This window comes from Hypanus sabinus, chromosome 7, assembly GCF_030144855.1.
Source record: "Hypanus sabinus isolate sHypSab1 chromosome 7, sHypSab1.hap1, whole genome shotgun sequence".
Lineage (NCBI taxonomy): Eukaryota > Metazoa > Chordata > Chondrichthyes > Myliobatiformes > Dasyatidae > Hypanus > Hypanus sabinus.
This window is the reverse complement of record NC_082712.1, coordinates 103,634,688-103,655,957: the sequence shown is the minus strand read 5'-3', so window position 1 is coordinate 103,655,957 and position 21,270 is coordinate 103,634,688. Positions and strand designations below refer to the sequence as shown.

The following is a 21,270-nucleotide window of genomic DNA, read 5'->3' as shown; positions in this document are numbered from 1 at the left end:
CGCGCAGACACAACACGTCCCTCGCAGAGACATCCCTCCTACCCCGCGAAGACACAATCCTCCCACCGTGCGGACAACCCTCCTCCCCAGTGCAGACACAACCACTCACCCACGCAGACACAACCCCTCCCCCATGCAGACATCCCTCCTCCCCCGCACAGACATCCCTCCTCCCCCACGCAGACAACCCTACTCCCCCGCGCAGACACAACCCCCCCTAACAGACACAACACCTCGCCCGCACAGACAACCCTCCCCCCCGTGCAGACACAACCTCTCCCCCGTGCAGACAACCCTCACCCCGCGCAGACACAACCCTCTCCCCGTGCAGACACAACCCTCCCCCCGTGTAGACACAACCCCTCCCTGGTACAGACACAACCCCTCCCCCACGCAGACACAACCCTCTCCCCGTGCAGACAAACCTCCCCCCCCGCGCAGACACAACCCCTCCCCACGCAGACAACCTTCCCCCCCCGCGCAGGCAACCCTCCTCCCCCGTGAAGACACAACCCCTCCCCCGGAAGACAACTCCCCTCCCCCACGCAGATACAACACTCCCCACGTGCAGACACAGCCCCTCCCCGCGCAGACACAACACGTCCCTCGCAGAGACATCCCTCCTCCCACATGAAGACACAACCCCTCCCCCATGCAGACAACACTTCTCCCCCGCGCAGACACAACCACTCACCACTGTGCAGACACAACACCTCTCCCGCGCAGACATCCCTCCTCCCCTGCACAGACAACCCTCCTACCCCGCGCTGACACAACCCCTTCCCCACGCAGACAACCCTACTCCCCGATGCAGACACAACCCCTCCCCCGCGCAGACACAACCCCTCCCCCTAACTGACACAACACCTTGCCCGCACAGACAACCCTCCCCCCCGTGCAGACACAACCACTCCCCAGTGCAGACACAACCCCTCCCCCACGCTGACACAACCCCTTCCCCACGCAGACAACCCTACTCCCCCACGCAGACACAACCCCTCCCCCACGCAGACACAACCCCTCCCCCTAACAGACACAACACCTCGCCCGCACTGACAACCCTCCTCCCCCGTGCAGACACAACCCCTGCCTCGCGCAGACACACCCCTCCCCCGTGCAGACAACCCTACTCCCCCATGCAGACACAACCCCTCCTTCGCACCGACACATCCCCTCAGCCGCGCAGACTCAACCCCTCCTCCGCGCATACAACCCTCCTCCCCCATGCAGACACAACCACTCCCCCACGCAGACACAACCCCTCCCCCATGCAGACAACCCTTCTCCCCCGCGCAAACACAACCACTCACCACTGTGCAGACACAACACCTCCCCCGCGCAGACATCCCTCCTCCCCTGCACAGAAAACCCTCCTACCCCGCGCTGACACAACCCCTTCCCCACGCAGACAACCCTACACCCCCACGCAGACACAACCCCTTCCCCACGCAGACAACCCTACTCCCCCACGCAGACACAACCCCTTCCCCACGCAGACAACGCTCTTCCCCGCGCAGACAACGCTCTTCCCCCGCGCAGACAAGCCTCCTCCCCCGTGCAGACACAACCCCTCCACCATGCAGACAATCCTCCTCCCCCGTGCAGACACAACCACTCCCCTGCGCAGACAACCCTCCTCCCCTGCACAAACACAACCCTCCAGAGGTGCAGACATAACACCTCCCCCGTGCAGACAACCCTCCCCTCCGCACAGACACAATCCTCCCCCAGCACAAACAGAACCCTCCCTCGTGCAGACACAAGCCCTCCCCTGCGCAGACAACACCCCCCCCGCGCCGACATGACCCCTCCCCCGTGCAGGAAACCCTCCTCCCCCGTGCAGACACAACCCCTCCCCCACACAGACACAACCCCTGCCCCGCGCAGATGCCACCCTCCCCCCGTGCAGACACAGCCACCTCTCCCGCGCAGACTTCCTTCCTCCCCCGTGCAGACAACCCTCCTCCCCTGCACAGACACAACACCTCCCCCATGCAGACAACCCTCCACCCTGCGCAGAAACAACCCTCCCCCCGTGCAGAAACAACCCTCCTCCCCCATGCAGACACAACACCTCCCCCACGCAGATACAACACCTCCCCCGCGCAGACAAGCCTCCTCCCCCGTGCAGACACAACCCCTCCCCCTCACAGACAACCCCCCTTCCCTGCGCAGACACAACACCTCCCCCATGCAGCCAACCCTCCTTCCCTGCACAGACACAATACCTCCCCCGTGCAGACAACCCTCCACCCCGCACAGAAACAACCCTCCCCCCGTGCAGACACAACACCTCCCCCACGCAGATGCCACCCTTCCCCCGCGCAGGCTCAACCCCTCCCATGCGCATACATCCCTCCTCCCCCATGCAGACACAACCCCTCCCCTGCGCTGACACAACACTCCCCCCGTGCAGACACAGCCCCTCCCCCGCGCAGAAACAACCCTCCCCCTGTGCAGACACAACACCTCCCCCACGCAGCTGCCACCCTTCCCCCGCGCAGACTCAACCCCTCCCCCACGCATACATCCCTCCTCCCCCATGCAGACACAATCCTCCTCCCCAGAGCAGACACAACCCCTCCCCCGCATAGACACAACACCTCCCTCATGCAGACACAACCCCTCCTCCACACAGACACAACCCCTCCTCCACACAGACACAACCCCTCCTCCGTGCAGACAACCCTCCTCCCCCGCACAGACACAACCCTCCCCTCGTGCAGACACAACCCCTCCCCTGCGCTGACACAACCCTCCCCCCGTGCAGAAACAACCCTCCCCGCGTGCAGACACAACCCCTCCCACACGCATACATCCCTCCTCCCCCATGCAGACACAACCCCTCCCCTGCGCTGACACAACACTCCCCCTGTGCAGACACAACCACTCCCGCGTGCAGACAACCCTCCCCTCCGCACAGACGCAATCCTCCTCCCGCGCAGACAGAACCCTCCCCCGTGCAGACTCAAGCCCTCCCCTGCGCCGACACGACCCCTCCCCCGTGCAGACAATCCCGCCTTCCCTGTGCAGACACAACCCTCCCCCCGTACAGACACAACCCCTCCCTGCGCAGACACAACCCTCCCCCTGTGCAGACACAGCCCCTCCCCGCGCAGACAACCCTCCTCCCCCGTGCAGACACACCTCCCCCATGCAGACCCAGCACCCTCCCCCTTGCAGACAGCCCTCCCCCATGCAGACCCAGCACCCTCCCCCGTGCAGACAGCCCTCCCCCACGCGCAGTCACAACCCTCCCCCACGCGCAGTCACAACCCTCCCCCTGTGCAGACACACCTCCCCCAAGCAGACACAGCACCCTCCCCCGTGCAGACAGCCCCCCCCACGCGCAGTCACAACCCTCCCCCCGCGCAGATACAACACCTCCCCCACGCAGATGCCACCCTCCCCCCGTGCAGACACAGCCCCCTCTCCCACGCAGACATCCTTCCTCCCCCGTGTAGACAACCCCCCTTCCCTGCGCAGACACAACCCTCCCCCTGTGCAGACACAACCCCTCCCCGCACAGACAACCCTCCTCCCCCGTGCAGACACAACACCTCCCCCGTGCAGACAACCCCCCTTCCCTGCGCAGACACAGCCCTCCCCCTGTGCAGACACAACCCCTCCCCGCACAGACAACCCTCCTCCCCCGTGCAGACAACCCCCCTTCCCTGCGCAGACACAGCCCTCCCCCTGTGCAGACACAACACCTCCCCCGTGCAGACAACCCCCCTTCCCTGCGCAGACACAGCCCTCCCCCGTGCAGCCAACCCTCCTTCCCTGCACAGACACAATACCTCCCCCGTGCAGACAACCCCCCTTCCCTGCGCAGACACAGCCCTCCCCCGTGCAGCCAACCCTCCTTCCCTGCACAGACACAATACCTCCCCCGTGCAGACAACCCTCCACCCCGCGCAGACTCAACCCCTCCCCCGCGCATACATCCCTCCTCCCCCATGCAGACACAGGCCCTCCCCCGCGCAGACACAACCCTCCCCCTGTGCCGACACAACACCTCCCCCACGCAGGTGCCACCCTTCCCCCGCGCAGACTCAACCCCTCCCCCACACATACATCCCTCCTCCCCCATGCAGACACAACCCTCCTCCCCAGAGCAGACACAACCCCTCCCCCACACATACATCCCTCCTCCCCCATGCAGACACAACCCTCCTCCCCAGAGCAGACACAACCCCTCCCCCACACATACATCCCTCCTCCCCCATGCAGACACAACCCTCCTCCCCAGAGCAGACACAACCCTCCCCCTGTGCCGACACAACACCTCCCCCACGCAGGTGCCACCCTTCCCCCGCGCAGACTCAACCCCTCCCCCACACATACATCCCTCCTCCCCCATGCAGACACAACCCTTCCTCCACACAGACACAACCCCTCCTCCGTGCAAGCAACCCTCCTCCCCTGCGCAGACACAACTCCTCCTCCACACAGACACAACCCCTCCCCCATGCAGACAACCCTCCTCCCCCGCACAGACACAACACCTACCCGGTGCAGACAACCCTCCTCTCCTGCGCAGACACAACCCTCCCCTCGTGCAGACACAACCCCTCCCCTGCGCTGACACAACACTCCCCCGTGCAGACACAACCACTCCCGCATGCAGACAACCCTCCCCTCCGCACAGACACAATCCTCCCCCCGCGCAGACAGAACCCTCCCCCGTGCAGACTCAAGCCCTCCCCTGCGCATACAACACTCCCCTCCCGCGCCGACACGACCCCTCCCCCGTGCAGACAACCCCCCCCTTCCCTGCGCAGACACAAACCTCCCACTGTGCAGACACAACCCCTCCCCGCGCAGACAACCCTCCTCCCCCGTGCAGACACAACACCTCCTCACCCGCACAGACACAACTCTCCCCCCCGTGCAGACAACCCCCGACCCCTGCACAGACACAACACCTCCCCCATGCAGACAACCCTCCTCCCCGTGCAGATACAACACCCCCCCGTGCAGACAACCCTCCTCCCCTGCAGAGACACAACCACTACCCCGTGCAGACACAATCCCTCCCCCGCGCAGAAACAACCCTCCCCCCGTGCAGAAACAACCCTCCTCCCCTGCAGAGACACAACCACTACCCTGTGCAGACACAACCCCTCCCCCACGCAGAAACAACCCTCCCCCCGTGCAGAAACAACCCTCCTCCCCTGCAGAAACAACCCTCCCCGCGTGCAGACACAACCCCTCCCCTGCGCTGACACAGCTCTCCCCCCGTGCAGACACAACCCCTCCCCCGTGCAGACACAACCCCTCCCCCGTGCAGACACAACCCCTCCCCGCGCAGACACAACCCTCCCCCTGTGCAGACACTGCCCCTCCACGCGCAGAAAACCCTCCTCCCCCGTGCAGACACACCTCCCCCATGCAGACACAGCACCCTCGCCCGTGCAGACAGCCCTCCCCCACGCGCAGTCACAACCCTCCCCCCCGCGCAGATACAACACCTCCCCCACGCAGATGCCACCCTCCCCCCGTGCAGACACAGCCCCCTCTCCCACGCAGACATCCTTCCTCCCCCGTGCAGTCAACCCCCCTTCCCTGCGCAGACACAACCCTCCCCCTGTGCAGACACAACCCCTCCCCGCACAGACAACCCTCCTCCCCCATGCAGCCAACCCTCCTTCCCTACACAGACACAATACCTCCCCCGTGCAGACAACCCTCCACCCCACGCAGAAACAACCCTCCCCCCGTGCAGACACAATACCTCCCCCACGCAGATGCCACCCTTCCCCCGCGCAGACTCAACCCCTCCCCCACGCATACATCCCTCCTCCCCCATGCAGACACAACCCCTCCCCTGTGCAGACAACCCTCCCCCCATTCAGACACAACCCCTCCCCCGCGTAAACACAACACCTCCATCATGCAGACAACACTCCTCCCCCACACAGACAACACTCCTCCCCCACACAGACACAACCCATCCTCCACACAGACACAACACCTCCCCCGTGCGGACAACCCTCCTCTCCTGCGCAGCCACAACCCTCCCCCCGTGCAGACACAACCACTCCCGCATGCAGACAACCCTCCCCTCCGCACAGACACAATCCTCCCCCGCGCAGACACAATCCTCCCCCCGCGCAGACAGAACCCTCCCCCGTGCAGACTCAAGCCCTCCCCTGCGCAGACAACACTTCCCCCCCCTGCGCCGACACGACCCCTCCCCCATGCAGACAACCCCGCCTTCCCTGCGCAGACACAACCCTCCCCCCGTGCAGACACAACCACTCCCGCATGCAGACAACCCTCCCCTCCGCACAGACACAATCCTCCCCCCCGCGCAGACACAACCCTCCCCCTGTGCAGACACACCTCCCCCAAGCAGACACAGCACCCTCCCCCGTGCAGACAGCCCTCCCCCACGCGCAGTCACAACCCTCCCCCCCGCGCAGATGCAACACCTCCCCCACGCAGATGCCACCCTCCCCCCGTGCAGACACAGCCCCCTCTCCCACGCAGACATCCTTCCTCCCCCGTGCAGTCAACCCCCCTTCCCTGCGCAGACACAACCCTCCCCCTGTGCAGACACAACCCCTCCCCGCACAGACAACCCTCCTCCCCCGTGCAGCCAACCCTCCTTCCCTACACAGACACAATACCTCCCCCGTGCAGACAACCCTCCACCCCGCGCAGAAACAACCCTCCCCCCGTGCAGACACAATACCTCCCCCACGCAGATGCCACCCTTCCCCCGCGCAGACTCAACCCCTCCCCCACGCATACATCCCTCCTCCCCCATGCAGACACAACCCCTCCCCTGTGCAGACAACCCTCCCCCCATTCAGACACAACCCCTCCCCCGCGTAAACACAACACCTCCATCATGCAGACAACACTCCTCCCCCACACAGACACAACCCATCCTCCACACAGACACAACACCTCCCCCACGCAGGTGCCACCCTTCCCCCGCGCAGACTCAACCCCTCCCCCACACTTACATCCCTCCTCCCCCATGCAGACACAACACCTCCCCCGTGCAGACAACCCTCCTCCCCAGAGCAGACACAACCCCTCCCCCGCTTAGACACAACACCTCCATCATGCAGACAACACTCCTCCCCCACACAGACACAACCCCTCCTCCACACAGACACAACCCCTCCCCCGTGCGGACAACCCTCCTCTCCTGCGCAGACACAACCCTCCCCCCCGTGCAGACACAACCACTCCCGCATGCAGACAACCCTCCCCTCCGCACAGACACAATCCTCCCCCCGCGCAGACACAACCCTCCCCCTGTGCAGACACACCTCCCCCATGCAGACACAGCAACCTCCCCTGTGCAGACAGCCCCCCCCTGTGCAGACAGCCCCCCCCCCGTGCAGACACAGCCCCCTCTCCCACGCAGACATCCTTCCTCCCCCGTGCAGACAACCCCCCTTCCCTGTGCAGACACAACCCTCCCCCTGTGCAGACACAACCCCTCCCCGCACAGACAACCCTCCTCCTCCATGCAGACACAACCCCTCCACCGTGCAGACAACCCTCCTCCCCAGAGCAGACACAACCCCTCCCCCGCGTAAACACAACACCTCCATCATGCAGACAACACTCCTCCCCCATGCAGACACAACCCCTCCTCCACACAGACACAACCCCTCCTCCCCTGCGCAGGCAACCCTCCTCCCCTGCGCAGACACAACTCCGTCCCCGTGCAGACAACCCTCCTCCCCCGTGCAGACACAGCACTCCCCCCATGCAGACACAGCCCCTCCCCCCGTGCAGACACAACCCCTCCCCTGTGCAGACAACCCTCCCCCCTCTCGCAGACACAACCCTCCCCCCATGCAGACACAACCCCTCCCCCGCGTAGACACAACACCTCCATCATGCAGACAACACTCCTCCCCCACACAGACACAACCCCTCCTCCACACAGACACAACCCCTCCCCTGCGCTGACACAACACTCCCCCCGTGCAGACACAACCACTCCCGCGTGCAGACAACCCTCCCCTCCGCACAGACACAATCCTCCCCCCGCGCAGACAGAACCCTCTCCCGTGCAGGCTCAAGCCCACCCCTGCGCAGACAACACTTCCCCCCCCCTGCGCCGACACGACCCCTCCCTCGTGCAGACAACCCCGCCTTCCCTGCGCAGACACAACCCTCCCCCCGTGCAGACACAACCCCTCCCCGTGCAGACACAACCCTCCCCCTGTGCAGACACAGCCCCTCCCCGAGCAGACAACCCTCCTCCCCCGTGCAGACACAACACCTCCCCCGTGCAGACACAGCACCCTCCCCCGTGCAGATAGCCCTCCCCACGCGCAGTCACAACCCTCCCCCCGCGCAGATACAACACCTCCCCCACGCAGATGCCACCCTCCCCCCGTGCAGACACAGCCCCCTCTCCCACGCAGACATCCTTCCTCCCCCGTGCAGACAACCCCCCTTCCCTGCGCAGACACAACCCTCCCCCTGTGCAGACACAACCCCTCCCCGCACAGACAACCCTCCTCCCCCGTGCAGACACAACACCTCCCCCGTGCAGCCAACCCTCCTTCCCTGCACAGACACAATACCTCCCCCGTGCAGACAACCCTCCACCCCACTCAGAAACAACCCTCCCCCCGCGCAGACTCAACCCCTCCCCCGCGCATACATCCCTCCTCCCCCATGCAGACACAACCCCTCCCCCGCGCAGACACATCCCTCCCCCTGTGCCGACACAACACCTCCCCCACGCAGGTGCCACCCTTCCCCCGCGCTGACACAACACTCCCCCGCGCAGACACAACCCTCCCCCTGTGCAGACACAACACCTCCCCCACGCAGGTGCCACCCTTCCCCTGCGCAGACTCAGCCCCTCCCCCACACATACATCCCTCCTCCCACATGCAGGCACAACACCTCCCCCGTGCGGACAACCCTCCTCTCCTGCGCAGACACAACCCTCCCCCCGTGCAGACACAACCACTCCCGCATGCAGACAATCCTCCCCTCCACACAGACACGATCCTCCCCCCGCACAGACAGAACCCTCCCCCTGTGCAGACACAACCCCTCCCCGCGCAGACAACCCTTCTCCCCCGTGCAGACAACCCAGCCTTCCCTGCGCAGACACAACCCCTCCCCCGCGTAGACACAACACCTCCCTCATGCAGACAACACTCCTCCCCCACACAGACACAACCCCTCCTCCACACAGACACAACCCCTCCCCCGTGCAGACAACCCTCCTCCCCCGCACAGACACAACACCTCCCCCGTGCGGACAACCCTCCTCTCCTGCACAGACACAACCCTCCCCCCGTGCAGACACAACCCCTCCCCCGTGCAGATAACCCTCCTCCCCCGTGCGGACAACCCTCCTCTCCTGCGCAGACACAACCCTCCCCCCGTGCAGACACAACCACTCCCGCATGCAGACAACCCTCCCCTCCGCACAGACACAATCCTCCCCCCGCGCAGACACAACCCTCCCCCTGTGCAGACACACCTCCCCCAAGCAGACACAGCACCCTCCCCCGTGCAGACAGCCCTCCCCCACGCGCAGTCACAACCCTCCCCCCCGCGCAGATACAACACCTCCCCCACGCAGATGCCACCCTCCCCCCGTGCAGACACAGCCCCCTCTCCCACGCAGACATCCTTCCTCCCCGTGCAGACAACCCCCCTTCCCTGCGCAGACACAACCCTCCCCCTGTGCAGACACAACCCCTCCCCCGCGTAGACACAACACCTCCCTCATGCAGACAACACTCCTCCCCCACACAGACACAACCCCTCCTCCACACAGACACAACCCCTCCCCTGTGCGGACAACCCTCCTCTCCTCCGTAGACACAACCCTCCCCCCGTGCAGACACAACCACTCCCGCATGCAGACAACCCTCCCCTCCGCACAGACACAATCCTCCCCCGCGCAGACACAACCCTCCCCCCGTGCAGACACAACCCTCCCCCCGTGCAGACACAACCACTCCCGCATGCAGACAACCCTCCCCTCCGCACAGACACAATCCTCCCCCGTGCAGACACAACCCTCCCCCCGTGCAGACACAACCACTCCCGCATGCAGACAACCCTCCCCTCCGCACAGACACAATCCTCCCCCCGCACAGACACAACCCTCCCCTCCGCACAGACACAATCCTCCCCCCGCGCAGACAGAACCCTCTCCCGTGCAGGCTCAAGCCCACCCCTGCGCAGACAACACTTCCCCCCCCCTGCGCCGACACGACCCCTCCCTCGTGCAGACAACCCCGCCTTCCCTGCGCAGACACAACCCTCCCCCCGTGCAGACACAACCCCTCCCCGCGCAGACACAACCCTCCCCCTGTGCAGACACAGCCCCTCCCCGCGCAGACAACCCTCCTCCCCCGTGCAGACACACCTCCCCCATGCAGACACAGCACCCTCCCCCGTGCAGATAGCCCTCCCCACGCGCAGTCACAACCCTCCCCCCCGTGCAGATACAACACCTCCCCCACGCAGATGCCACCCTCCCCCTGTGCAGACACAACCCCTCCCCCTCACAGACAACCCTCCTCCCCCGTGCAGACACAACACCTCCTCCGTGCAGCCAACCCTCCTTCCCTGCACAGACACAATACCTCCCCCGTGCAGACAACCCTCCACCCCGCGCAGAAACAACCCTCCCCCCGTGCAGACTCAACCCCTCCCCTGCGCTGACACAACACTCCCCCCACGCAGAAACAACCCTCCCCCCGTGCAGACTCAACCCCTCCCCTGCGCTGACACAACACTCCCCCCGTGCAGACACAGCCTCTCCCCCGTGCAGACAACCCCCCACCCCTGCACAGACACAACACCTCCCCCGTGCAGACAACCCTCCTCCCCCGTGCAGATACAACACCCCCCGTGCAGACACAACACCTCCCCCGCGCAGAAACAACCCTCCCCCCGTGCAGACACAACCCCTCCCCTGCGCTGACACAACACTCCCCCCGTGCAGACACAGCCCCTCCCCCGTGTGGACACCACCCCTGTGTAAACACACCCCATCCCTCACACAAGCACACAGTACTGGAGTTCAGGGTCAGGATTGGTTCACTGGAGAAGCACGGAGCCTCCTCCGACCTGCACTCATCTGTACGGAGGGAAAGGCTCACGTTGTTGGGTGGAAGTGAGAGAGAGGCTGCTGGGGGGGGTGGTGATGGCAGATTAAACACCCCCTGGTTTTCACTGGTGTGAGGGTGATTGTGGGAATAAGCAAAGAGGTTGAGGGACAGGGAGGTAACACTCTGCAGAGCCCCACTCAGGGCACAGGCCTTGAAAGCTCAGTGTGCCCAACAGCCTGATCCATGCCTCAGTGGCACAAGTAGCAACTATGAGTCTAAAACTGGTCCCCAGGGTGGGGCCATCCCAAACAAGGGGGTACAAATTTAAGGTTAGAGGGGAGTGATTCATAGGGAATCTGAGGGGCAGGGATTTCACCCGTGTTATGAGTTGGCAGATGAAGTATATTAACACCATTTGTACAGCGATAGGAGAGGTATCAGAGATATGGGATATTTGTGGGCACACGCGGCTGGCTCTGCATTGGCATGTATGGAAGCACTCAAGGGCACATTACCCACTCGGGAACCCTGACGTTCCTTGCCACAGTAATTTCATTCCATCACAGAAGCAAATAAAGGTCTAGCTAAATGGTTTTGAAGGGTTCTAAGAGCATTTATCTCTCTCTCCCTCCCCTCTCTCTCTCTCTCCTCCTTCTCTCCTTCTCTCTCCCTTCACTCTCCCCTTCCCCTCTCTTTCCTCCTCTCTCCCCTCTCTCCCCCCCCACTTACCCTTCTCTCTCCCTCCTCTCTCCCCCTCTCTTCCTGCTCGCTCTCCCCTCGTCTCAACCTTCCTTCCCCGCACCCCACTCTCTACCATTCCCTTTCTCCTGCTTTTCTCTCACTCCCCCTCTCCTTCGTCACTCTTACTCCCTGCCTTGTTCTCTCCCCACTCTCGCCTTCCCTTCTCCCTCCCATCCCCTCTCATTTCTCTCTCCCTCCCCCTCCCAACTCCCTCCCACTCCTCCTCCCCATTCTATTCCGCTCCCTGCCCCCTCTTTCCCACTCCCTTCCCCCTCTCTCATGCTCCCCCTCCCCTCCCTCCCTCTCCCTCCTACCTCCCCCTCTCTACCCCCTCTCGTTCCCTTTCCTTCCTTTAGAGCCTTATCAAACTGGAAAGCACATCACAGAGGAAGATATTGTCACCACAGGTCAGTTCTTTGCACTGTGGTAGGCTCACCGTCAGTAATCACAGCCACCGCATTATCTACCTCCCCCCCCCCCACCGCTCGAACTCCACAAATGGTGCAGTTCCCTGCCTGCGTTGAAAATGAGGAGATAGTATTAGGTGGCCCTTGCTCACCTACGTCTGTGTGGCTAAGCACAGCTCCAACACCACTGCAACCAGTTTGCTGACCACTCCACTGTTGAGGGCTGTATCAAAGGGGGTGATGAATCACCATACAGGAGGGAGATTGAAAACTTGTAATAACAACAACCTCTCACTCAATGTAAGCAAGACCAAGAAACTGTAGACTTCAGGAAAGGAAAAGCAGAGATCCATAAGCCAGTAATCATTGTAGGTGGAGAGGGTCAGTGACTTTAAATTCTTGTGTGTCACTATCTCAGGGGATCTGTCCTGGACCCGTCATATAAATAAAGCACAACAGTGCCTCAACTTCCTCAGGAGTTTGCAGAGATTTAGCATATCATCAAAATCTTGGCAAACTTTTATAGGTGTGTGTTGGAAAGTGTGCTGACTGGCAGTATTACAGCCTGGTATGGGAGCACCAATGCCTTTGAGTGGAAAATCCTACAAAAGGTAGTGGATTTGACCCAGTACATCACGGGTAAAACTTTCCCAACCATTGAGCACATCTGCACAAAAGGTTGCTGTGGTGAACTACATATACCTGTCTGGACACTCCCCCTGCTGACTGTGGTGAACTACATATACCTGTCTGGACACTCCCCCTGCTGACTGTGGTGAACTACATATACCTGTCTGGACACTCCCCCTGCTGACTGTGGTGAACTACATATACCTGTCTGGACACTCCCCCTGCTGACTGTGGTGAACTACATATACCTGTCTGGACACTCCCCCTGCTGACTGTGGTGAACTACATATACCTGTCTGGACACGCCCCCTGCTGACTGTGGTGAACTACATATACCTGTCTGGACACTCCCCCTGCTGACTGTGGTGAACTACATATACCTGTCTGGACACGCCCCCTGCTGACTGTGGTGAACTACATATACCTGTCTGGACACTCCCCCTGCTGACTGTGGTGAACTACATATACCTGTCTGGACACTCCCCCTGCTGACTGTGGTGAACTACATATACCTGTCTGGACACGCCCCCTGCTGACTGTGGTGAACTACATATACCTGTCTGGACACTCCCCCTGCTGACTGCTCCTGTGGCTCCTCCCACTGACCCCTGTATTAAGGCGATTGAGGCCTGAGCCCGGCCTCTCAGTCTCCAGGATGTAGTATGGTGGTCACTCACTGCTTGTTCCTTCTTCCAGTCAATAAAAGCCGATATCTCGCCTTACGTCTCAGAGTGAGTTATTGATGGTGCATCAGTTGCCGTAGAAAAGCAGCATCCATCAAAGATCCTCACCACTCAGACAAGAACAATTACTACCCATCAGCCATCAGAATCTTGAACAAAAGGGGATAACTACACTCACTGAAGGACTATTATCTTGGTGTTTTATGCTCATTGATTGCTATTTATTTATATCTGCATTTGTACAGTTTGTTTATAGTTCCTGATGTTTACAGTTGCTGTTCCTTTTCTATAGATTTGCTGAGTATGCCTATAGGAAAAAGAATCTCAGGGTTGTACGTGGTGACATATATGTACTCTGATAATAAATTTTACTTTGACATTTGAACTTTGATCCTGGCTGATCAGTGTTCTCTCCAACCTCACTTAAAACCACAAATCCATAATATAGAAGGATTTGTCTATTTGGGTCATCGAGTCTGCTCTGCCATTCCACCATAGCTGAATTATTCTCCTGCCTTCTCCCTGTAAACATTGATGTTGTTGTTAAACCTCCACTTTAAATATTCCCAAGGACTTGGCCTCTACAGCTGTTTGTGACGATGAATTCCACAGATTCACATCCCTCTGACGAAAGAAATTCCTCCACACCTCTGTTTCAAAGGGACGCCCTTGAATTCTGATGCTGTGTTTTCGGGTCCTAGACTCCCCCACTATAGGAAGCATTGTCTCCGCGTCCTTTCTTTCAAGACCTTTCAATATTTAATAGATTTCAATGAGATCCTCCTTATTCTTCGAATGTCCAATGAGTACAAGGCCAGGACTATCAAACGCTCCTCTTTCATTGGCAGAGGCCTTTCATTGGCCTATACGGGTATTTGTCCTCCTCTTTTCCTTTGCTACATCGACGACTGCATTGGCGCTGCCTCCTGCACGCATGCTGAGCTCGTTGGCTTCATTAACTTTGCCTTCAACTTTCACCCTGCCCTCAAATTTACTGGTCCATTTCTGACACCTCCCTCCCCTTACTTGATCTTTCTGTCTCCATCTCTGGAGATGACTTATCTACTGATATCTACTAAGCCCACAGACTCTCACAGCTACCTGGACTATTCCTCTTCCCACCCTGTCTCTTACAAAAATGCCGTCCCCTTCTCACAATTCCTCCGTCTCCACCGCATCTGCTCTCAGGATGAGGCTTTTCATTCCAGGACGAAGGAGATGTCTTCCTTTTTTAAACAAAGGGGCTTCCCTTCTTCCACCATCAACTCTGCTGTCAAACGCATCTCTCCCATTTCCCGCACAACTGCCCTCACCCCATCCGCCCACCACCACACTCGGGATAGGGTTCCCCTTGTCCTCACCTACCACCCTCCAGGTCCAACATATAATTCTCCGTAATTTCCGCCACCTCCAACAGGATCCCACTATCAAGCACATCTTTCCCTCCCCCACCCTTTCTGTTTCCGCAGGGATCGCTCCCTACACGACTCCCTTGTCCACTCGTCCACCCCATCCCTTCCCACCGATCTCCCTCCTGGCACTTATCCTTGTAAGTGGAACAAGTGCTACACCTGCCCTTACACTTCCTCCCTCACCACCATTCAGGGCCCCAGACGGTTTTTCAGGTGAGGTGACACTTCACCTGTGAGTCGGCTGGTGTGGTATACTGCGTCCGGTGCTCCCGGTGTGGCCTTTTATATATTGGTGAGACCCGACGCAGACTTGGAGACCGTTTCGCTGAACACCTACGCTCTGTCCGCCAGAGAAAGCAGGATCTCCCATTGGCCACACATTTTAGCTCCATGTCCCATTCCCATTCTGATATGTCTATCCATGGCCTCCTCTACTGTCAAGATGAAGCCACACTCAGGATGGAAGAACAACACCTTATAAACTGGCTGGGTAGCCTCCAACCTGATGGCATGAACATTGACTTCTCTAACTTCCGTTAATGCCCCTCCTCCCCTTCTTACCCCATCCCTGATATATTTAATGTTTTCCCCCCTCCCTTTCTCTCTCTCTCTCTCTCTCTCTCTCTTTCTGCCCATCACTCTGCCTGTTCTCCATCTCCCTCTGGTGCCCCCCTCCCCCTTTCTTTCTCCCGAGGCCTCCCGTCCCATGATCCTTCCCCTTCTCTAACTCTGTATCACTTTCGCCAATCACCTTTCCAGCTCTCAGCTTCACCCCACCCCCTCCAGTCTTCTATCATTTCGCATTTTCCCCTCCCCCTTCTACTTTCAAATCTCTTACTATCATTCCTTTCAGTTAGTCCTGACGAAGGGTCTCGGCCCGAAACATCAAAAGCACTTCTCCCTGTAGATGCTGCCTGACTTGCTGCGTTCCACCAGCATTTTGTGTGTGTTGCTCCTCTTTCATTAACTGTTTCATTCTTGCAAACCTCTTCTGGTCCAATATTAGCACATCTTTTCTTAGTTAAAGGCCCAAAACTACTCTCAATATTCCAAGTGTGATCTTCTGTGCCAATTCCCTGTTACCCTCAATTCCTCGATCTTTCAAATAATACTATTGGTGTATTAAGACCATAAGACATAGGAGCAGAATTAGGCCATTTAGCCCATTGAGTCCGCTGTACCATTTCATCCTGGCTGACCCAGATCCCATTCAATCCCATACACCTCCCTCTCACCATATCCTTTGATGCCCTGACCAATCAGGAATCTTCTGCTTTGAATATACCCACGGACTTGTCCTCCACTGCTGTCTGTGGCAGAGCATTCTATAGATTAACCACTCCTTGGCCAAAAAAAAAACTCCTCCTTACCTCTGTTCTAAAAGATTGTCCCTCAATTTTGAGGCTGTGCCCTCTAGTCCTAGATACCCCCACCAGGGGAAACATCCTCTCCACATCCACCCTATCTTGTCTTTTCAACATTCGGTGGGTTTCAATGAGATCCTCCCACATTCTTCTAACTTCCAGTGAGTACAGGCCAAAGCTCCCAAACACTCCTGTTATGTTAACCCTCTCATTCCCAGAATATTCTCCTCTGCATTCTATAATCAATACATCCTTTCTGAGATAAGGGGCCCAAAACTGCTGACAATACTCCAAATGCAACCTAACTACGGTCTTCCAAAGCTTCAGTATTATCTCATTGTTTTTATATTCTCTTCCCCTTGAAATAAATGCCAACATTGCATTTGCCTTCTTTACCACAGACTCAACCTGTGAATTAAACATCTGGGAGTTTTGCACGAGGACTCCTAAGTCCCTTTGATCCTCTGATGTCTGAATTTTCTCCCTATTTAAATAATAGTCCGCACTATTGTTCCTTTTACCAAAATGCATTATCGTATATTTCTGAACACTGTATTCCATTCTTTTTTGCCCATTCTTCCAATTTGTCTAAGTCCTGCTACAATCACATTGCTTCCTCAGCACTACATACCTCTCCACCAGTCTTCGTATCATCCACAGACTTTGCCACAAAGCCATCAATTCCCTATCCAAATCATTGACAAACAATGTGAAAAGTAGCGATCCCTGAGGAACACCACTAGTCACTGGCAGCACAACAGAAAAGGCTCTTTTATTCCCACTCGCTGCCTCCTGCCTGTCAGCCATTCCTCTATCCATGGTAGTAACTTTCCTGTAATACCATAGTATTTTATCTTGTTAAACTGCCTCATGTGACATCTTATCAAATGCCTTCTGAAAATCCAAGTAAATGACATCCACTGCCTCTCCTTTGTCTACCCTACTTGTTACTTCTTTGAAGAACTCTAACAGATTTGTCAGGCAAGATTTCCCTTTACAGAAACCATGCTGACTTTGACTTATGTTATCATTAGTCTCCAAGTACCTCGGAACCTCATCCTTAATAATAGACTCTTTCCCAACCACTGAGGTTAGGCTAACTGGCCTATAATTTCCTTTCTTTTGTCTTCCTCCCTTCTTAAAGAGTGGAGTGACATTTGCAATTTTTCATTCCTCTGGGAGCATGCCGGATTTTTGAAAGACTATGATCAATGCATCTGTTATCTCTTCAGCAATCTCTCTCAGGACTCTGGGATGTAGTCCATCTGGTCCAGATGATTTATCCACCTTAAGGCCTTTCAGTTTGCCTAGCACTTTTTCCTTTGTAATAGCAATGGCACTCATTCCTGCTCCCTGACACTCACGGACCTGTGGCATACAGCTAGCTTATTCTACAGTGAAGACTGAAGCAAAATACTTATTCAGCTCACCTGCCATTTCTTTGTTCCCCATTAAATTTTTCAGTGGTCCATTATTAATTCTCACCTTTTTATATAACTGAAAAAATCTTTTTGTATCCTGCTTTATATTATTGGCCAGTTTTCCCTCATATTTCATATATCTTGGTATTGCTTTTTTAGTTTCCTTTTGTTGGATTTTAAAAGCTTCCTGATCATCCAACTTCCCACTCACTTTTGCAGCCCTTTCCTTGGCTTTATGCAGTTCTTAACTTCCCTTGTCAGCCACAGTTGTCGACCCCTGCCATTTGAGAATAACTGTGAGATGTATCTATTTTGCACTTTATGAATTATTCCCAGAAACTTTATTATTGTACTGAAATACAGTGAGAAGCTTGACTTGCATACTGTTCATGCAGATCAGATCATTACACAGTGCACTGGGCCAGAATAAGCTAAACGAATAACAGTGGAGAGAAAGCGCAGAGCAGCTAAACGAAAAAGTGCAAGATCAATATGAGGTAGATTGTGAGGCCAAAACCCACCTTATCATACACGAGATCCATTTATCTATCTGCACCTTAAATACGTTCAATGATTTGGTCACCACTGTCCTCAGAGTGGGAGAATTCCAGAGATTCACCATCCTCTTGTGTGTTTGCTCTGCTGACGTGGCACCGGGAAGTGTAGTGACTCTTGTTGACTGCCCACAGCACATCCCTTGGGTTGTGTTGGTACACAAATGATGCATTTCACTGTATGTTTCCACATCCACATCATAAATCTGAAACTGACCCCTCTGGGAGGAGACATCTGTACACATCTCGTTTTTAAATCACTGTTCCCTTGATTGAGACAACACCCCAACATCTTTGAACCCAGAATCTCAGAATATTATAGGGCTCTTAAAACAACAACTTCATGGCATCTTAAAAGTTTCTTTTGTCAGGCAGTTAATCTGATCAACCAGTCAAATTACCCCCACACCCCCTCTATCTCTTACCCCCATCACGGCACCACATTGTGAACTTTAAACCACTGTTTATAATGCTGTTTTCCTTTACATTATAAATACTTGCTGGCACGGACTAGAAGGGCCGAGATGGCCTGTTTCCGTGCTGTAATTGTTATATGGTTATATGTTATATTTATGTATTTGTGCAATTTTATTCCATATCCATTTTTTAAATATATAATTCTTTATTCTTTGAATTGTTGAATGTGGTTGAATGTTGCGTCCTAACCAACACACCATGGTGATTTCCTAATACATGTAGATATGTAAAGTTTGTCTTTCATCTGCTTGAATAAAGTCAGCCTCACTCTTCTAAACTCGAAGGGATATGAACCCAAACTGTGCAGCTCTCTGGATGAGACAACCCTCTCGTTCACAGAATTATCCCTGTGATTTGCCTTTGAACCACCCCTGATGTTACTAGATCCATTTTTAAGTAAGGAGTCCAAAACTGCTCCTTATTGCAGATCTGCTCTCACCAGCATCCTGTCTGACTGACACAGAACCTCCTATTCATCCCTAACTCTGCAAAGGGGGGGAGCCATTCACATACTAACACACAAAGGTCTTTACATCTGTAGTGTTCAAAGTTCAAGGTATGTCAAAGTACACGTATGTCACTATATACAATACTGAGATTCATTTTCTTGTGGGCATTCTCAATAAATCCGTAACAGGTTCAGTGAAAGATTGCACCAACTTGGGCATTTAACCAGTGTGCAAAGGACACCAAACTGTGCAAATACAAAAAGAAACATACAGTAATAATAATAATAAATACTGAGAACACAAGATGAAGAAATCTGGAAAGTGAGTCTGTAGATTATGGAACATTTCAATAATGGGGCAAGTGAAGTTATCCCCTTTGGTTCAAGAGCCCAGTGGCTGAGGGGCAGTAACTATCCCGAACCTGGTGGTGTGAGTCCTGAGACTTCTGTACCACCTTCCTGATGGCAGCAGTGAGAAGAGAGCATGACTTAGGTCTCCAACAATGGATGCTGCCTTCCAGTGACAATGTTTTGTATAGATGTGCTCCGTTTTACCCGTCATGGACTGAGCCATATCCACTACTCTTTGGAGGATTTTTTGTTCAAGGGCATGGGTGATTCCATACCAAGCTGTGATTCAGCCAGTCAATATGCTCTTCACCACACATCTGTAGATGTTTGTCATGCCAAATCATTGCAAGCTCCTGAGGAAGTAGAGGCACTGCTGTGCTTTCTGCATTTTACATGCTGGGCCTAGAACAGGTCCTCTGAAATGATAACACTGAGGAATTTAAAGTTTGCTGACCCTCTCCAATCAGCTCCTTGACATTGAGTGAGAGGTTGTTATTATGGACCCACTCTGTCAGATTATCAGTCTCCATCCTGCATGCTCATTCTTCACCACCTTTCATTCAGCCTATGACAGCAAACTTGAATACATTTCGGGCCAAGACCCTTCATCAGGAACGTTGACTATACTCTGCCTGCCCTGCTGAGACCCTCCTGCATTCTGTGTGTGTTGCCTGGATTTCCAGCATCAGCGGATTTTCTCTCGTTTGTGTTTGGGCTACGCACACAGTCTTGTGGTGCATTTGTGCCGATGGAAGGTGGAGGAGATGATGTTGCCTGCATGAACAGACTGAGGTTTACAAGTGAGGAAATAAAGGCCAAGGTCTTGAAGCTTATTGATTAGTTTTGAGGGGATGATGGTATTGAATGCTGAGCTCTAGTTAATAAAGAGTACCCTGGTAATGTTCATTAGGGTGCTCATATTGCTAATGGTTCACACATCAATGTAAGCATTTTGTGTATAGGTCACCACTCAGAATTATAAACATGAGATTTTGCAGAAGCTGGGAATCTTGAGTAACATGCACAAAATGCTGGAGGAACTCAGCAGGTCGACACCATCAGTGGAAAGGAATAAACAGTCGATGTTTTGGGCTAAGACCCAGAATCAGGTTTATTATCACTGGCATATATCGAGTTTGTTTTGTGCAGCAGTACAATGTAATAAATAAAAATTATAAGTCACAATAGGGCATATATAAAAAATTATAAAGAGAGCAAACTTGTGAGGTAGTGTTGATGGTCTGTGAACCGTGACTCTAATCTTTTGATGTTGTCCCTACAGTCACTTATCCTGTGGTGAATGAATCAGGGTTCGTCATCAGACAAAAGCATGCAGGTACTAGACATCCCGTCCCACCTGTGTTCAATCCTCACACCCTTCCCCAGTGTCTAGCTTCTCTCCCTCTTTTCCCCTCCCTTCCCCACTTTCCTCATCAGTCTTTCCCTATCCTTCCCCCACACTCTGCCCACCTCTCCTCCTCTTCCTGCCTCCGCCCACTCTCTGACTTTTGGCTATTTATTTGCAGCAGAGGCTGGATTTTTCCACCAGTGCCTAGCCAAGCTGCTGGGGGTGGCATTGGGTGTCGCCGTGATTGCTGCCCTCATTTACTACTATTGGTACCGCAAGCTCAGGTGAGTTCACTTTGTCTCCTCATTGCAGTCCCTCCTCCCTTCCTGTCTCACTCCATCTCCCCCTGCCGACCCTCAATCCCCACC

The 21,270-nt window shown here is 55.9% G+C and overlaps 1 protein-coding gene across 1 annotated transcript in view; it reads left to right on the top strand.

Moving 5' to 3' along the window:
- The window catches only part of LOC132397072 (uncharacterized), a 280,816-nt gene that overhangs the window by 176,747 nt on the left and 82,799 nt on the right, over nucleotides 1–21,270 (top strand). The window contains exons 10-12 of the mRNA XM_059975332.1: nucleotides 12,164–12,214; nucleotides 20,837–20,890; nucleotides 21,081–21,186. Coding sequence (XP_059831315.1) covers nucleotides 12,164–12,214; nucleotides 20,837–20,890; nucleotides 21,081–21,186 — 211 coding nt within the window. The remainder of the gene's footprint in view (nucleotides 1–12,163; nucleotides 12,215–20,836; nucleotides 20,891–21,080; nucleotides 21,187–21,270) is intronic.